The sequence below is a fragment of the Neophocaena asiaeorientalis genome, unplaced genomic scaffold (genome assembly GCF_003031525.2).
Source record: "Neophocaena asiaeorientalis asiaeorientalis breed wild unplaced genomic scaffold, Neophocaena_asiaeorientalis_V1.1 scaffold333, whole genome shotgun sequence".
NCBI classification, from domain to species: Eukaryota; Metazoa; Chordata; class Mammalia; order Artiodactyla; family Phocoenidae; genus Neophocaena; species Neophocaena asiaeorientalis.
The window spans coordinates 605,696-625,855 of NW_020173119.1; the positions used below are offsets into that span (position 1 = coordinate 605,696).

A 20,160-nucleotide genomic window follows, 5' to 3' on the forward strand; every position below is an offset into this window, starting at 1 on the left:
TATCCATAATGACCTGTAAAAGTTATTAAAATACACTTCCCTTTTCCATCTACAGATCTATGTGAAGTTGGATCTTCTCCATATACATTAACAAAAATAACATCAAAACACATTGAATGTAGAAGCAGGTATGAGAAGTCAGCTGTCATCTATTAAGCCAGATGTTATAGAGTTGTGCAAAAATGTATAGCATTACCATTCTTCTCATGAGATTTCTTTTTGTCTTGGAAAATACAGTTTTTAAAAAAAATTACAACATGTTATTTGTGCTAACATGCACAAGCAATATTAGTCTTACTTTAAATGAATTAATAAACATTAAAAAAATTTTAAATATATAACTGACAGTTTAAAAGATAATAACAATGTATCATGGGGTTTATAACATACGCAAAAGTAAAATATATGACTACAATAGCACATGGAAGTAAAAGGGAAAAATGGAAGAATACTGTCACAAGGGTGCTATATTACACATGAAGTAGTGTAATACTATTTGAAGGTAGACTATGATAAGTTGAAAATGCATACTGTAAACCCCAGAGCAACCACAAAAATTTAAAACAGAGTTATAGCTAATAAGCAAATACAGAAAATAAATGGAATCCTTAAAAAATTCATTTAATTCAAAAGAAGGCAGGAAAATAGAAAATAAGAAATAAACAACAGAGGGGACAAATAGAAGACAAATAGGAAGATGGACTTAAACCTGAAGGTATAAATAATTAATTTAAAGATAAGTGGTCTGGGCATGCCAACTAAAAGGCAGAGATTGTCAGGCTGGACAAGAAAATCACGACCCAACTTTATGCCGTCTACAAGAAATCCATTGTAAATATGAAGACATAAATAGCTTAAAAGTAAAAGGACAGAAAAAGATATATCATACAAATAATAATCATAATGAAGCATGTACAACAATAATAAAATCAGACAATGTAGACTTTAGATCAAGGAATATTACCAGAAATAAAGATGGATATTTCTTAATAATAAAGGGGTCAATTCATCAAGAAGATATAACAACCCTAAGTGTGTATACATCTAATAACAAAGCCTCAAAAATACATAAAGCCAAAACAGACACAACTAAAAGGAAAAATAGCCAAATCCAAAATCATGGTTGAGATTTCAACTCTCTCAGTAACTGGCAGAACAAGCAGACAAAATATCAGTAGGGATATAGATGACATAACACTCTCAACCAACCTGACCTAACTGATAATGATAGAAAATGCTATCCAGCAGCAGCAAAATACACATTCTTTACAAATTGCATGACACATTCACCAAGATAGATCATATGCTGGACCATAAAACAAATTGCAATAAATATAAAAGGACTGAAATCATGCAAAGTGTGTTCTCTGAGCACAACAAAATGAAAGTTAATATAAATAGAAAAATATCTGGAAAGTCCTCAAATATTTGGAAATAAATTTTTAAAAACCCACACTTATAAATAACACATCAGTCAAAGAAGAAAATTAGAAACTATTTTGAACCAAATGGAAATGAAGAGAATATCAAAATTTGTGGGATGCAGCTAAAGCAGTGTTTAGATGCAAATTTGCAGCATAAAATACTTATATTAAAAAAGAAGAAAGGCTTGAAATCAATGAACTAAGTTTCTACCATAAGAAACTAGAAAAAGAACTAAAAATCAATGCAAAATAAGTAGAAGGAAGGACAACAAAGATATGAGCAGAAATAATGAAATAGAAAAGAGAAAAATAAAGTCAATGAAACTAAAAGCTAGTTCTCTGAAAAAAATACAGTTCACTAAATCTGTTAAACCATAAGCTAAAATGATCAAGAAAAAAGGGAAGAAATTAGCAATACTAGGAATTAAAGAGGGGACATCACTATAGTCCTATAGACCTATAGACTTTAAAAGAACAATAAGGGAAAATTATGAGTGAATAAGCAAATTCCTTGAAGACAAATTATCAACATGGAAGCAAGAAGAAATAGAAAGTCTGACTTGCCATGTAACTATTAAAGAAATAGAATTCATAATTAAAAACCTTCCCACAAACAAAACTCCAGGCTCAAATATTTTCACTAACAAATTCTATCAAACATTTAAGTAAGACACAGTATCAATTTTACATAAACTCTTTCAGAAAACAGCAGACTTGGGGATACTGCTCAAGTCATTTTATAAGAGCAGCATAGCCCTGATATCAAAACCAGACAAAGATATTACAAGAAAAGAAAAGAAAAGAAAAAAAAAAGGTCAATGTCCCTCATTAACATAGACACAAAAATCCTTGACAAAATTTCAACAAACTGAATCCAGCAATATATAAAAAGGGTAATATACCATGACAAAGTAGGGTTTATCTCAGGACTGCTAGGTTAGTTTAACATAAAAAAAGCAAAAAAAAAAAAAAAAGCAACAGTGAATGCAATTTACTGTATTAACAGAATAAGAGGACACCATATGACCATTTCAATAGATGAAGAAAAAGCGTTTGACAAAATTCAACACTCATTTGTGAGGAAAATTCTCAGTAAATTAGGAATAGAAAGGAACTTCCTCAACCTAATAAAGGATATTAAAAAAAATCCCTGCCACTAACTTCATACTTCATAGTGAAAGATTAAGTGCTTTCCCCCACTGATCAGGAACAAGACAAAGATGTTCATTCTCACCACTTCTATTCAACATTGCATTGGAGGTCCCAACCAGTGTAATAAAGCAAGAAAAAGAAATAAAAGGCATGAAGATTGTAAAGGAATAAGTAAAAGTCTCTTTATTCACAGATGACATGTTGGTATACATGGAACATGCTAAAGAATCTACAAAAAAGTTACTAGAGCTAATGTTTAGCAATGTTACATTATTCAAGATAAATATAAAAAAATCAATTGTACTTGTATTTCTATATTCTAGCAACAAACAGTTAGAAATTGAAATTAAAAATACCATTTATAACAACATCAAAGTCATGAAATATTTAGGGATAAATTTAACAAAATTTGTGCAAGACCTGTTCACTGAAAAGTATAAATTAAAATTTGAAATTAAAGACTTAAGTAAATGGAAAGAGATAGCAAATTCATGTACTGAAAGAGTAAATATTAAGATATTATTTTGCCCCAAATCAATCTATGAATTCACTGAAACCTATAGACTGCAATGCGAGACTGTTTTACATTAGTAACATACACTTGTATATAAATCAGCTTAATTCTTTTCAATGGCTATATACATTCCCTCATATGAATGAGGCATAACTTGTCTAACCAGTCCATCAAAAGGAGTCTATTTAAATAAATATTTTTTGTTCACTAAATTTTGTTTAAAGATCTACTTTATGATTCAGGTATGTACACATACCTGATATATCTGTATACATATACGTATAAATGAATATAACTGTCTATAACGTAACTGTCTTACTCTATCCTAGATCATAGGATCCAAATAGTATTACTGGATTACACAACATTCTTATATAATAGTCCATAAGCCTTATTACATGCAGTGGGTGATTTGCTAAATTAGCCACATACTGGTCTTTTTATGGGACCCCATGTCACCTTTGGGCTTTCCCTATGGTAGAGATACTTGGGCCAGTCATATGGGCAGGGTCCATTCCTCTCACCTTCCCCGCTGGGCCCAACTCTTCTTCAAGTGGGATTGCCTCCTTATTCCATGCCTGGCTGGCCAACCTGGCTCCCCAATTCCTGGGCTGGAACTAACTCCTTGATCAATGGCTTTAGGGCATGATTGGTTTTGTATCTCATGAGGGTTATGCCTGAAATTTCACCACTAATCACTTCCAATACTTGCCTTCCCAACTCTCTTCCTTTCATTGGTGATCTAGTGTTTTCCCATGGATACATCTATTTCCTACTGGGATAGCTGGTACTTCTTGCAAAGAATGGGTAGTTGCTACTGGGGTTAAATAGTTTCCAGAAAAAGGCTAGATTATGCTTCCAATTCTTCCATCTTAAAAACATAAGTTTTCCAGTATGAATGTTGAGACACTTATTATTCAAACACTCATTGATTCAATTGTTCATTCAATGAATGAACACCAACTTGGTGGGTGTTAACACTCTGATGAGCACTAAAGGGGAATGCAGACAACCGAAACCACAGATGACCAAAGGAGTGGTACAGACTTGAGCATGATAGGAGTGTCCTTGAACCTCTTAACAGGTTTGACTTTCTCAGCTCTCTCCCTTTTGCAATGTAACTTCCATGCTCTATCAAGTGAGCTTTCTAAAGACCAAAGCTCATCTGTTTTCACAGAAGAAAGTGCAAGCTCTTTAGTGCATCATTCAAGGCTCTTCATAATCTGGCTCCAATTTCCATTCAAGCCTTAATCCTTCTCTCTCTCTCATAAACACTGTGTTCCACTATATCAAACTTCTCCCTGGTCACACGAGGCACCAGGTCCTTTCCAATTTCTATTCCTTCTGCCCAGAATGCCTTTCCATCTTCTTCACCTGGCAAACTCCCAGTCAACCTCCAATATTCAATTTAAAGTCTTGGTGAAACACTTCCTCTACGCTCCTCATCTGTCCTGGGTTGAGCACATTGTTCTGTCCCCTCTACTAGATGATGAGATTTTTTAGAGCACTGGGCTTATCTTGTTAATCTTTGTATCCCTCTATCAGGTCTGAATAGGGCCTGGCAAGCAGTATGGGCCCAATGAATATTTGGTAAAGGAATGAAAAGAACAAATGAACGTGAAGGAAGAGCTCAAAGGGCCTTGGTATATTTAGGTAAGGGATTTTTAAAGGCATAGGGCTTTAAGCTGGACTGAGGAAGATCATAGAGAGATGGGGAAAGGGCATCTGGAGGAGGAGGATTATTATCCTAGGAGACAGAGGAACAAAAGCCGAGACTGAGAGGGAAGACAGTGAGGGGGTTAGCCAGCAGACTGTGGCTGCCTGCTGCACTGTCCTGACCTTTTCACCGATTAGATTTCTCAATTACATTTTCAGCTTATGGAGGGCAGGGTATTTTGTGCACTCTTTTATATCCCCTTTATATTTGAGGCACATATCCATAGCCATTGTTCCTATAGTCTTGTGGCTCTTATTCTGCTGTGTAATATATTTATTTATGTATCTACATATCTCCTCAGCACTCATACCCCCCTTTATCCCAGGCTGTTTGAGGTAGGGGATGATGTCTTAGTGTCTTTGTATCTTCCAAGACACCTAGTATAGTGCCTGGCACACAACGGGCGCTCAGTAAATATTTTTTGAGCCACCATTTGTTGATCTGATTACAGAGAACTGCAAGGATATTTGTGTGCAACTGTGTATTGTGGCACAAAACTTACATATGCCTTTACACTGTGTGGGCTATTTTTGGCAATTTTCATTAAAATGTTATCTTATTGTACCTGGAAGACTGTCATTTCAATTTTCTTCTTTGTTCCCTCTTGGATGACTCATATCTCTTATACCAGAAGGATATGACAGAAGGGATTCGAAAGAGTTTGGACAAATTTATGAATGACAAAGTCATAAATGTCTGGGTATCAGAAGTTGTTAGGTGCATACAAAGGGGAAGGAGAAAACTTGCATTTCAAAAATGCCTGTTGTGTGCCAAGAACTGTGTGTTAGGCACCTGACGTACATTATATCTCATTTAATCTAGCAGGCTATATCAGTATAAAGACAGGACATGTCTATCTAGAAGGCCAAGTCCACAACCAGCCAGGCATCTCCAGGTACCAGAGGCAGTATTCACCTTTATTAAAATTTTATCAACCTTTTAAGATAGATGAATCTATAGATTTGCATTGTTTCCTAGGAACAGAACACTCATTCTCAATTCAGGCTTCTACATCTTAAAACTACTTTTTGACATAACTTGATCAGTTTTCAAAGTCTCAGCGCTTTAAATTGCAATGCAATCTGAGATATTCCCACGGCAATAACAGCGATTATATTTGTTCACAAATGTAATTTGTTCGCTTACCTTTATATTTCATAAAGCTTCCAAATACTGAATAAAGGTAAGTCAAGTCAAGAAAAGAGATTTCTATTAACCTTGACACCAGCAAATTGTCTGAAATTATAGAGTGCCTTCTATTTGTATTCTAGACACATAGAGTGGTTTTTCTGAGATACATATTATACCTCACCTGTGGTTAGAAGAAAATTGGAAGATTAGTTTGTTTCTAGTTTTTAAAAAATAAGAGTAACTTGTAAAAGCATAATGCTCCCAAGTGTACAGCTTCTGCATCGAGCAGGAATCAAAATGTTATAACCCAAGTACCATCTCGACTCCTTGGGAGATGGCTTGAGAAGGTGGGGCTGCAGCCACTGATTCATTATTATAAGTCACAGTCTAAAGCCTGCAGGACACATCCTGATCTATGATAACATGCTTCCCACCACGTGTCAGGGTGGGTGGGAAGAGAAGGGGTACACCTTCAGATAAAGGGGATCATCAGCACACTCACAGCTCTCAGAGAGCTTTCTATGACACCTGTTTTGAGAAAACTAGGACAGACATCTATGCCTTGGAAAACATAAAGCCCATCTCATATGACTAAAGAAAATGGCAAAGGTTCAAATGACATGTTTCACATTTTGGATGGTCCTGCCCCAACTTTTGTGCACCACTAATCGCTGGAAAAATACCAGACCTGTCTTGGTGGTGATTGTGTGTTTTTTAAATTTTACATCAGCCAAAGAAAATTGAGAGACCAGGACTACCACCAAAGAACAGAGGTTTGACATACCACCAATAGGACTTTTTAAAGATAGAGGAGAACCCAGCTTCTACATTTAAAAAAAATTGCCCCTTCTTTTTTGAGTCTAGGGGATGAAAATATGCACATATCCCAAAGAGTTCTTTGTGTGAACAGGTGACCCCTTCCCACAGTCTCTGTAATTAATTGAGAAATTAAAGTTGGTTGGCCTTTGAGATCTCTTGTAAAAAAAGGCAGAAGGTCTTGGATATTTTGGAACAAGAGTCCACTATTCTGCCAAGACAGTGTGTTATTGTTATTGGAGTGTCTCTCAACAAAACGGTATTGAGTGGTGAGGACGTGATTTTGATTAGGTGGAATGACTCAGCTCTTCCCCTTAAAGAAGAGAGGACTTGTCAGAGCCTTACTTACCTCATGATCTGGGATCTCAGAGGATAGTGTTTTCCCTAGGATGACCCCGGTCAAGTATGTCCAGCATCGAGCCGTGTTGGCAAGGTTATAGCCTCCTGTCTCCATCAAGAATTGTGAAGTTAGGAAAGAATAGTCACAGAACAGCAGGAGAGGGAAGGGGGGTAAGGAAGGAGAGAAAAATGTTTTAACAAAAGGGCTAGAAAGATAATTCTAACTTGCTTGCAGAATTTCACCTAAACATCCCTTTATGATATTTTTGAACTACTTAGTAGGCAGTCTTTAGTGAACCAGTCAGACCATGCACAATGTGGAACTGGGAAGTCCAAGGCCTACAAAGATTAAAAAGGCCCTCATCTCCGAACAAATATGCACCCGAGGACTCCAAAGTCCTCAATTCCACCAAGAGTCATTGGTAAGATTGAGATCCCTGGAACCCAGATCTTTTGAGGTGACCTACTCAAAGTGAAGGTTTCTGTGATGAATTTTGTAACAATTCTATAAAATGACTGCTGGATGTAACTTGTATATTAAAGCTGTTGGCAGATATAGCCCTGAAAACCTCCAGGAAAGAGAAAAGGAAAATGCTGACAGAAACAGACTTCTTTCTTTTCATTTCAGCATTCCTTTTCTCCACAAAATACAGGCCTAGTGGCAGAGATCAAAGAGAATGAGATGAGAAAAGGACTGCTGATTGACGCTCTGACTCACCTCGTCAGGTCCTGTCACAGTCACCCAGCAGCCATATTATACTGGCTAATAATCAGCATATTTTTGTGCTGAATAGATGTGTTCTGCCATGCAAGCACTATAACATTTGGCTTTTAACTAAATTCCAAGAGTGTAAGGATAAAATGGAAAGATTTCCTAACCTCAGTGCAGCCTGAGGGAAATAGAATCTGGTCTATTTTAGGTAGGGTGACCATATCATTTATCATCCACAATGGTACACTTTTAAGAGTAAAAAAGGGACACTATTAATAATTACACTGGAATAACATGTATAGATTGAGACATATGGTGCCCTTTTCTTAAGCCTTTCTATTCCTTGAAAGGTCCGGGATGCTGGGGCTTCTGCAATGTGTCTTTTTGGCCTCAATGGGATCCACTGAAGTTTGGGCACGTGGCCATCTCTGCCAATTGTCTATGTGTTACTGGGGGTTGAGAATTGAAGTGAAATGGTACAGGTATTACTTTAAACACTCCTGACATGGAAAATCTGAATTTATCAGATCAAATTATTGGGTATGATTATTTGATTTCAAAAAGAGTCCCCATAGGTTTTAAGTAGCAAGCTCTCTCTGGCATACATACAGTATGATTTGATTTGCAAAAATTCCATTTATGCACAAGTATTTTCAGGAATACACATATTACATAAGAAGAGCTATATATTCAAAAGCCAAGACTTGGGGCTGAGAAAGCAAAGAGTTAAGTAAAGGTTGTAGCCTTAAACAAAAGTCGGATTCACACAGATGTATATTGAGGAAAGGGCTTTTCTTCTTCCCCCTGGCCCTACCTGTGTCATAATCACTGTCTTTAGTGCCGTCAAGGAAAGTAATATGTCCGTGGCACCTATCAATTTTATCTTTTCCTTGAGTTGAAGTTAATACATTTCTCGCCAGCTTTTCATGAGAGGTTGTCTCTTGTAAGCACCTTTAATTTCGATCCCTCTAGGGTTTGAGGCTGCCCAAGGACCAGGCTTGTGTATTTGTGTTGAATGCTCACTCATTTTCATAAGGCCTTCCCACAATCTCCTCTAATTCGGTTTTTACAACACTTTGACAAACAACAAACTATTAGCGCTTCCATAATACATACATTTTAAGCTCAATCTGCTTGACCATGTTATTTTAACACACCAGTCCATTCATCTAATGGAATAAAGATTGTGCCAGATAGACAGAAGATTCTAAGCAAGGCAGCTTCAAAGGTAGTTGAGGTTTGTGAAAGGTTCCTTTCACAAATGTGTAAATGCTTCTATTGAATAGACCCAGCTTTCTGATGGTTAAGTAATACAAAACATCAGTACACTCTGAAGGCAAAAATGCCTAAGAGACACTTTAGATCTCTCAATTTTGCTTTATTGTAACAAATCCATGCTTTTTTAGTGGGGGAGAAGTTGTTCTTGAATTCAGCTTAGATATTCAATTAATTCATGTGTTTACTACTTATATGTGAGTAGGGTTAGAATTTTAGTGGTATGTTTCCAAAAGATAATGATTAGAACTGGGACTCATAGGCTATACTGAGAGAAGATGGATCAAAGTCCACTGGGGTTAACATTCTCTATTCTTAATAAGATCTGATGTCACCTTTAACCAAAGCACCTTTGCTTCAGGAATGGAAAGTTAGACTTCAGAGTGCCAAGGAGTCAATGCACATGCCAGGCTGAGGAGGAGAAGTGTGTCAGAGTACTTCCTTATGCTGAACTGTGAAGGTGGCAGGTTCATTGACTCAGGCTTCTGGACCATGGGCAGGTTGGTATTATCCAATCTTAGAAAGCCAAGTTTTCCTCAGTGTCAATGGACAAAACATGGGGGAAGGTCAACAAATTCTCCTGGTGACCTTCCTTTGTACTCACCTCCTCCCAAAATGAGCGTTGCCAATTGCCACTGAAGGATGTACTTAAGACACTTGCCAATTCCCACTGGAGTCATGTTAAAGGAGCACATGGGATCCCCAGCTATTGTGTCAGCTCCCAGCTGTAAGACCACTGCTTTGGGATTAAAGGCTATGTACACCTCCTTTAGTACACTGGAAAAGAAAAAGGAGACAAAATGTCAGAAAAAGATAGGGCAGTTTGGTCTAAGGGTGGTTGTGGAGGGTAGTGGGAAGTATAGTTGAATCAGCAAATAGTGAAGGGAAAAAATTCAACTTGTCAGACTCATCAAACTTTCTATCTAAAAAGGGGTAAATCAGACTGCATGTAAACTGTAGCTCAGAAAACCTGACTTACAAAAAAATTTCCCCCTACCTCCATCCTCACCAAGGACCAAATTTGCTTTTCTGTTTTAGAACTCAGACTTCCTTTAAATATTCATATCAATTTAACTTCAACAGCCATAGGACTGGTTTAGTATACATTTACTCCATTTTATAATCTGTGAAAATAGGACAATACACTGAATTAAGGATTATTTCTGATAAGTTAAGATTGTCAACATACTTGGAGTTCACCACCTAGTTATCAATGAGGGTTGGTGAAGAGAATTAAACGCTTTGAAAGCATAGATGTTATCAGCTTACTTTGTATTAGGCTAAAAGACTTCTGGGTTATGAAATGCAGCCTTCTCAAACTTGGATGTAACTAGGGTATTATAGGGAAGGGAACCATAATATCTGATCCAAAATTATAAATCTGAAAGCACTCTAAAGAACAAATTGTAGTGGGTAATAATGAGCATAATTTTGGGTAGAATCATTCAATGTTATCAAATCAACCTAAGAGCTTTTCCTGACAGTTAGAAGCCTTAGAGATGAAAAGGAAGTTGTTATTGTGACAGATGACCTTAGGCAAGTTTCTAGTATTATCATTAATTGAATGTTGACAATGTCCAGGATGCATTCCTAGGAGTTATAAGGTCCCTGCTCTCAAGGGGCTTACAATCTAGCTCCCAGACAAAACATATACCAGTCCTCTAGGGCTTGAGTAACTCCTACAGAGACATATAAACAAGTGCAAATTAACATACTTCAGAGTTGAGAAAATGCAGAGTCAAAAAGTGATAAAAAATGTTTGGGGTTAATGACCCCTTCATAATCAACATGTCAAATTATACCAGTTCAGCAAAAATAGAAAAATTCCAGATCCTTCTGAAACTGCAAAAGGAATGCAGGGATATGAAATGCTGTCCTCCAAAATTCATATGTAACCAGGGTATTGAAACTATTGAAAAGTGCTAAGTTGCAGAGGCATTCTTTGACTCAAAAGACCGTTTTGTTTTGATTTCTCATCTACACAGACAAATATTCAGTGATTGTGGAGATTATAAGATATTATAAAACTTATGACATATGATCTTTAATACAGGAATACTCAGGCCTATTCTCTCTTTCATGTGCTTATCTCCTGGGTGCAGAGGGAAGATAAGCCACCTGAATAGTTAGCCAACATTTATTGAGCAGCTACAGGTACAGAGCACCCTATTAGCTGCTGCTGGGAGACACAGAGGAAGGTGTGATTTCTGTTTTAGAAAGGTTTACAGCTTAACGGGGAGGAGGGGGAGGGAAGCAAGACTAACGTTTTTTCCATTTTCATTCTTTCCCTTACTTTGTACACATTTACTGAGTGCCCTCTGTGTGTCCAGTATGTAACTGTATCAGATGCTGCAGGAAAAAAAAATGACGAATATGGCACAGCTCTTATCTTCACGTAGCTCAGAACAGAGGGGAAGACTCGGACTATATCGATAAATAATTAAAACACAATGATAAATGAAATATCAGTGATGGCACAGAGGAGGAAGTAGAGTAACTCTTGTCAGGTTTTAAAAGATGAGAAATACAGTGAGCCACCTATCAAAGTGGCTAAAATGAAAAACAGTGAAAATATAAATTGCTGGTGAGGATGTGAAGAAACTAGATCACACAGACCTTTTGGGTGGGAATATAGAATGGTATAGACACTCTGGAAAATAATTTGGCAGTTCCTGTCAAAACTAAAAATGGACTTGGCATACAATCTAAAAATTGCACTCTTGGACATTTATTCCAGAGAAGTTAAGACTTATTTTCATATAGGAACTTGTACATGAATGTTCATAGTAGCTTTATTTTTAACAACCCAAACTGGAAACAACTCAGATGTACTTCAACAAGTGAATGGTTAAACAAATTGCAGTACACCCATACCATTGGAATACTGCTAATCAATAAAAAGAAATAACTCTTGATACATGCAAAAAACTTGGATGGATCTCAAGAGAATGATGCTGGGTGAATAAGGCCAATCTCAAAATCTGTACTGCATGATTCCACTTATATACCATTGGTGAAACAATTAGAGAGATGGAGAAGAGATTAGCAGTTGCCAGGGGTTAGGGATGAATGTGGCTATAAAAGGGTAGCATGAGAGAGCCTTGTGGTGATGGTACAGTTCTGTACCTTGACTGTGCTGGTGGTTGTGGTTATGCAAAGCTATGCGCACACACACACACAGACACACACACACACAGACACACACACACACAGACTGCATGTATTAACTGGTGAAGACTGAATAAACTCTATAGATTGTACCAATGTCAACTTCTTGATTTTGATGTTATACTATAATTGTACAAGATGGCAACATTGGAGGAGGCTGTAGGAAGAAGAGACTTCCCCGTACATTTTATTACAACTTTCTGTGAATGTATGATTATCTTGAAATAAAAAGTAAAAAAAAAAAAAGGGCTTCCCTGGTGGCGCAGTGGTTGAGAGTCCGCCTGCCAATGCAGGGGACATGGGTTCATGCCCCGGTCTGGGAAGATCCCACATGCCGCGGAGCCGCTAGGCCCGTGAGCCATGGACACTGAGCCTGCGTGTTCAGAGCCTGTGCTCCGCAACGGGAGAGGCCACAAAAGTGAGAGACCCGCGTACCGCAAAAAAAATAAAAATAAAAAATTAGGAGAAGTTTACAGGCACATGGGGGTGAAGGTATGGAAAATGGAAGCAGGGAGGGTTGTGGGGGTTATGGGTAAGGGACTAGGTTTACAGAAGGAACTGCACACACCAGAGCATGAAGGCTTGGAGCAGGGAGTGGTGGGAGTGAGGCTGGTGAAGTAAACGTGGGTTAGAGCACAAAGGGCCAGATAGGCCAGGCAGTTTGGACTTTTACTTAAAGGCTATGAAATGTCTCTAAATCATACCAATGTTTTCCTTAGGTCAGTCTCCCAAGGCAATAGAAATAAAAGCAAAAATAAACAAATGGGACGGAATCAAACTTAATAAGCTTTTACACAGCAAAGGAAACCATAAACAAAACGAAAAGACAACCTCTGGAATGGGAGAAAATATTTGCAAATGATGGACTGACAAGGGCTTAATTTCCAAAATATACAAACAGCTCATATAGTTTAATATCAAAAAAGCCAAACAACTCAATCAAAAAATGGGCAGAAGACCTAAACAGACATTTCTCCAAAGAAGACATACAGATGGCCAAGAGGCATATGAAAACATGCTCAACATCACTAATTACTAGAGAAATGCAAATCAAAACTGCCTCACACTGGTCAGAATGGCCATCATTAAAAAGTCTACAAATAACAAATGCTGGAGAGGGTGTGGAAGAAAGGGAACCTTCCTACACTGTTGGTGGGAATGTAAACTGGTACAGCCACTGTGGAGAACACTATGGACGTTCCTTAAAAAACTAAAAATAGGGCTACCATACGACCTAGCAATCCCACTCCTGGGCATATATACAGAGAAAACTCTAATTTGAAAAGATACATGCATTCCCAGTGTTCACAGCCAAGACACGGAAACAACCTTAATGTCCACTGACAGATGAATTGTAAAGAAGACATGGTATGTATGTATGTATGTGTGTGTGTGTGTGTGTGCATGTATGTGTATATATATATATATACATATATATATAACTGGAATACTACTCAGCCATAAGAAAGAATGAAATCATGCCATTTGCAGCAACATGGATGGACCTAGAGATTATCATACTAAGTCAGACAGAGAAAGGCAAATATCATATAATATAAGTTATATGTGGAATCTAAAATATGACACAAATGAATTTATTTACAAAACAGTAATAGACTCACAGACATAGAAAACTTACAATTACCAAAAGGGAAAGGGAGTTGGGGAAGGATAAATTAGGAGTTTGGGATTAGCAGATACAAACTACTATATATAAAACAGATAAATAGCAAGGTCCTACTGTATAGCACAGGGAACTATATTCAATATCCTGTAATAAACCACAATGGAAAAGAATATGAAACAGAATATATAAATCACTTTGCTGTACATCAGAAACTAACACAACATTGTAAATCAACTATACTTCAATAGAAAAGAATTCATTAAAGGGTATGAAATGTCTCAAACATCTGTGTGCACGTGCGTGTGCACCACATGCACAAGGCATGATTAAATTTACATTTTGAAAAGATCCTCTGATTACAGCGTAGGATACAGTGAAGGTTATCAAGAGGTTTTTTTTTTTTCTTTTTTTTTGCAGTACACGGGCCTCTCACTGTTGTGGCCTCTCCCGTTGCGGAGCACAGGCTCCGGACGCGCAGGCTCAGCGACCATGGCTCACGGGCCCAGCCGCTCCACGGCATGTGGGATCTTCCCGGACCAGGGCATGAACCCGTGTCCCCTGCATCGGCAGGCGGACTCTCAACCACTGCGCCACCAGGGAAGCCCATCAAGAGGTTTTTTGCAACCATCCAGGCCAGTGGCAGCAAGGGTCGGGAGGAAGAGATGGATTTGGGAGCTATTCCTATGGTAGAATTGATAGGGCAATACACACTGACACACAAGAAAAGCATATACATATGACAGTCATGAATATGTGGTACTGGGAGGGAGGAAAGGATAAAGGAAGGCAGGTGTTTCTGGGAGAGTTGTTTTAATGATAACCAGGAAGGGAAAATGAGTCCTCAGGGAGTTCTGATGAAGAGGGCTTCAGACGGGTAGAGAAAAGGGTAATTAGAAGCTTTGAAAAAGGTAGGGTATTTTGTACACAGTGTAATTTGGCAGTTCCTTTGCTTCACCTCCAATTGGTAAACAACTACATTTCTTGCAGCATCTAGTCTGATTTTTTAAAAATACAAATATAATGAATACATTCTTCATGCTAAAAAATCAAACATAAAAGTCTATCAAATAAAAGGGAAAAAAACACTCCTTTTCGCCATCTCTACTCCCTCTCTAGAGGTAACTCCTGATTCATTACACATAGTTTCAATCAGCTCAGTCAACGATGAGAAACAGTTTGAGGTGTATCTTTCAAGATCAAACTTTTTCTGCCTCATGCTTGAGTGAGCTGGTTGAAGCTATGTCTAATAAATGCCTTCTTTTACCTCTTTTCTTTACCTGAAAATGTCTTCCCTCGTATTCCTTCTCTTCCTTGAGGCTAATTTCACCAGCTGGGCACTAGATTCTCTTTCCTGTTGCTCTAAGGGCCATGTATCAGCAATGAGCTCTTTCTTACATCTTTAGTCTCTGTCTTCCTACTGATTCAGTTCCTTTAGGTTACAAGTTGTCCATCTCTTCATCCCCTTTTCAACACTGCCAAATTTGTCTACTTATTGGCCACCTCTACATACTTCTTGTAATCCAGTTTTTGATCTCACTGCTCTCCTGAAACTGCTTTCTTGAAGGGAGAGAGACCTCTGTGTCATGATATCCAAAAGCTTTTTCTCTGTTATCTTTATCAATTTCTCAGAAGCAATTGATGGTGGATACTACTCAAAAATCTGCAGCTGGTCATCATCAATGGCTACGGCTCCATTAAAAAATCTTTTTTTAAAATATCTTTTTAAAAAACAACTTTATCAATATTCACATACCATACAATCCCCCCATTTAAAGTGTACAACTCAACAGCTTTTAGTATACTCACAGAGTTGTGCAACCATCACCACAATGAATTTTAGAACTTTTTTTTTTTACTGTATCACGTGGTTTGTGGGATCTTAGTTCCCCAACCAGGGATTGAACCTGGGTCCTCGGCAGTGAGACCACGGAGTCCTGACCACTGGACAACCAGGGAATTCCCTAGAACATTTTCATCATCCCCAAAAGAAACACTGTACCCAATAGCAGTTACTACCTATTCCCACCACTCTTTGACCTCCAGCCCCTGGCAACCACTAACCTACTTTCTGTCTCTATGGATTTGTCTAATTTTGACCTTTCATATAAATGGAATTATATAATATGTGGTCTTTTGTGACTGGCTTCTTTCATTTCATTTAGCATAATGTTTTCAAGGTTCATCCATGTATTACTACCTCATTCCTTTTTATGGCCAAATAATACTCCATTGTTTGTATATACCACATTTTCTTTATCTATTCTCCATTCATCTGTTGATAGACATTTGGGTTATTTCTATAATTTTTGGCTAATATGAGAAATGCTGCTGTGGACATGTTTTCATTTTTTCTAATATACCTAGGAGTAGAATTGCTGGGTCATATGGTAACTCTCTGTTTAACCTTTTTTTTTTTTTTTTTTGCAGTATGCAGGCCTCTCACTGTTGTGGCCTCTCCCGTTGCGGAGCACAGGCTCCGGATGCGCAGGCTCAGTGGCCATGGCTCACGGGCCTAGCCGCTTCGTGGCATGTGGGATCTTCCCGGACCGGGGCACGAACCCGTGTCCCATGCATCGGCAGGCGGACTCTCAACCACTGTGCCACCAGGGAAGCCCTGTGTTTAACCTTTTGAGGGAACTGCCTGACCGTTTTCCACAGGGGCTGCACCATTTTACATTCCCCCCAGCAATGTGTAACAGATGAGAGTTCCAATTCTTCTTCCACATCTTCACCAACACTTATTATTTTCTGTTTTTTTTAAAATTATGATATCCATCCTAGTGGGTATAAAGTGGTATCTCATTGTGGTTTTGATTTGCATTTCACTGATGATTAATGATGTTGAGTATCTTTTCATGTGCTTTTTGGCCATTTGTATATCTTTAGAGCAAGGTCTATGCCCATTTTTAAAATGAGCCATTTTTCTTTTTAATATTGATTCGTAAGTGTTGATATATTATAAATACAAGTCCCTTATCAGATACATGACTTGCAAAAATTTTCTCCCATTCTATGGGTTGTCTTTCACTTTCTTGATAGTGTCATTTGAAGCACAAAAGTTTTAAATTTTGATGCAGTCCAATTTATCTATATTTATTCTGCTGCTTGTGCTTTTGGTGTCATGTCTAAGAGAGCAATATCTAATTCAAGGTCATGAACGTTTACATCTATGTTTTCTTTTAAGTGTTTTATAGTTTAAGCTCTTACATTTAGACCGTTTAGGCTATATGGACTTAACTTTTGTATATGGTATGAGGTATGGGTCCAAAACCACTTTTTTTTGCATGAGATCCAGTTGTCCCAGCACCATTTGTTGAAAAGACTATTCTTTCCCCATTGAATTGTCTTGGCACTCTTTGAGTAAAATGAATTAACTGTTCACATTTCTGGACTCTGAACTTTATTCCATTGCTCTATATGTCTAGCCTCATTGCCAGCACCACACTGTCTTGATTACAGTAGCTTTGTAGTAAGTTTTAAAGCTGGGAAGTGCTCCAACCTTGTTCTTCCTTTTCAAGATTTTTTTTGGTTATTCCGGATTGAATTTCTGTATAAATTTTAGGATCAGCTTGTCAATTTCTACAGTCATCTGTGATTTAAAGCTCCATTTTGACTGTGCTGAACCTATCATCTTACCTCTTCTTCAATTCCTTGTCTCTAACAATATACCCCATCCTTTCAGTAATCTGTGTTCAAAACTCTGAGGCCCTTTGTGATTCCTCCCTTTCCCTGCTCCTCTTCAGTTACCAGACTTGCACCAATCCCTCTCCTATTCCGTCCTTTCCACTCTCATGCTCTCATGGCAGTACTCTAATCTAGCACTTATGACCTCCTTGTGGATTACACCAATAGCTTCCTAATTAATTTCTCTGCCTCAAGTCTCTTACCTCTCTAATCCAACACCCCCCCACACACCGCCATCAGATTAATTTTCCTTAGGGAAGGTTTTGATCAAGTCACTTCCTTACTCAAAAACGTTCAATATCTCTCCATTGTCTTTAGATGATGCTTAAAATTCTTAGCTTATGATTCAAAGTCCTTCATGATATGATTCCAGCCTACCTTTTGAATCTTATTTTCTAATAACTCCTTAACCTACGTTATTCTGTAGGCAAACTGAATTGTCCATGGTTCACCCCACTTACCTTGCACTTCCTTTTTGTCATGCACTTCCTTGTGCCTGAAAGTCACCTTTCTACATGTCTACATCATATCTATTTTTTAAAGGCTCACTCAAATTCCATCTCCTTCATGAATAAAAAATGATAATAATATCAGCTAACATGTATCGAGTACTTTATTAAAAACTGAGCACTGTTCTATGCACTTTATATGTATTAGCTCATGTGACTCATATCAATTTATAAAATAGGTGTTATCATTAATCCTATTCTATAATGGGGAAACAGCAGCATAGAGAGGTTAAGAAATCTGTACAAGATCACACAGCTATTAAGTGGCAAGCTGGCTTTTGAACCCAGGCCTCCTGGCACCAGTCCATGTTCTAAATCACCACAATATACCTGCTTCCATGATTTACCGTGCATCAGGTGCTTGTTCCAGCCACTTCACACATTATTTTGTATAACAGCAGTAGCAGGCACTGCATTATTATTTTTCGAGTGCTAACCTTAGCTCTAATTATACTATACCCTCATTCTAAAACCTTCGGCAGTTCCCCAAACGCTTGCAGAACATGGTACAAATTTTCATTGCCAAGAATTCCAGGTCCGGCATGAGGTGATTCCCACCCACTTTTCCGATCTTTGCAAATTGTTCTTCTCATGCACTTGACAGTCCAGACAAACTAAACCATTGCTATTCTCTGTACAGAGCTCAGCCTTTCTGACTTTGATCTTGCTGTACCCTCTGCATAGAGCATCTTCCCCTGCAATCTCATACATTTAAACTTGACCCAGATTTCATAAACACATACACATTTACACACTTTGTAAAGATATAATAATTAGCTACCCTTTAGAAGCCAGGTCAAATGTTACCTCCTCAATTAAGCCCTTTTCTGAAGTATCTTCTCCCTTTGAGTGCCCACTGCATTTTATCTCTTATGGTTCTTATAACTTTCCATGTTTCATTTTATTAGACTGTGTATGAATGTGAATATATATGTATATCTCTCTGTGTATCTATAATTTAAAAATTTCCACCAGCTTCCTTGAGGGTAGGCTTAATACTTTATACATAGGAGGCATTCAATAAATAGTTATTAAATGAATAAATGAATGAAATATCATTCTAGATTGCTTTTGGGAAAGCTTCCCTAACCACTGTAACAGTACTATCTGCTACACTGCAATCATTAATTTTAGGTTTTGGGAAAGTATAAAATCGCTTATCCAGAAAGGAGGGGGAGGACAGGCATCTCATTATACTACATTAGTAACTTCCCTATAAACACATAAGATATTCATTTGAAATGCAATTTTCTTGATGAGAAACCGGATCCCTCAGTATTGAGCAGTCTGCTCTTCAGACAAGGCTATGCAAATGAGGACGAGAGGCTGTGGCAGCTGTTTCTACAGGCATTGATTTGGGGAAGGTGATTGGTGCCGGAGGTGGATAAAAGCCAGGGGTGATGACGTTAACGATGCTTTTAGATAAAAGGAAAAGCCCAAGAACCAAATTGTAGCATTATCCCCTTTTCTTTTATTCCATCAGGGTAGACCACAGCTTCTATGGTGTACCCTTGGGATCATTCACTGGTGCCACTTTACCTCTAATACCAGTGGTGGAACCTGGTTTTGTTTTGTTTGTTTTTAAATACATAAAGTTCTAAAAGATTCCTCTCAGGGAAATGGAATGCCAGAAAGATGGTGTGACAATTATCCTTAATCAATGTTGGTGATAGATTTGGTAACCCAAACTTGCCCCTCTATAGCTAGACCACTGATTGGTGCATGCTCCTAGCAGGTTTGTCTCCTAACTGCTCGCTTGCAAATCAGCCTTGACCAGCCTTATCATCTTTGTATTTTCCAACAAGCACCCTCAGCACCCTCTAGAGACTTCCTCAACAGAGATTAAAGAAATGAGGAATTCAAAGTTGAAAAACCAAGAAGGGCAGGAAATGGAGAGAAGAGAGAAATATTTGCTACTAACACTGTGAGCTTCCAAAGTCAACTTGAGAAAATTTATTGCCAACAGCAAAACCCTTTCTATGATAAACATTTTAAACCTATTGCATTGTATGGGATTCAGAGGGGGGATTGCGTTAAGGACTCAAAGATGGCTATCAGTCTCAAATGGGAGCTTGTCAACTTTTCACAGGTA

At 37.9% G+C, this 20,160-nt stretch overlaps 1 protein-coding gene across 2 annotated transcripts in view; it reads right to left on the minus strand.

Annotated features, from left to right (window-relative positions):
• Positions 1-20,160, minus strand: part of HDAC8 (histone deacetylase 8) — a 162,607-nt gene that overhangs the window by 127,073 nt on the left and 15,374 nt on the right. For both annotated transcript variants that reach the window (XR_003003169.1, XM_024744083.1), the window contains exons 4-5: positions 9,685-9,857; positions 7,104-7,198 (exon numbers count right to left, since the gene is read on the minus strand). Coding sequence is in view for 1 of the 2 variants with exons in the window: in XM_024744083.1 (XP_024599851.1) it covers positions 7,104-7,198; positions 9,685-9,857 (268 nt within the window). In the remaining variant the exon portion in view is untranslated. The remainder of the gene's footprint in view (positions 1-7,103; positions 7,199-9,684; positions 9,858-20,160) is intronic.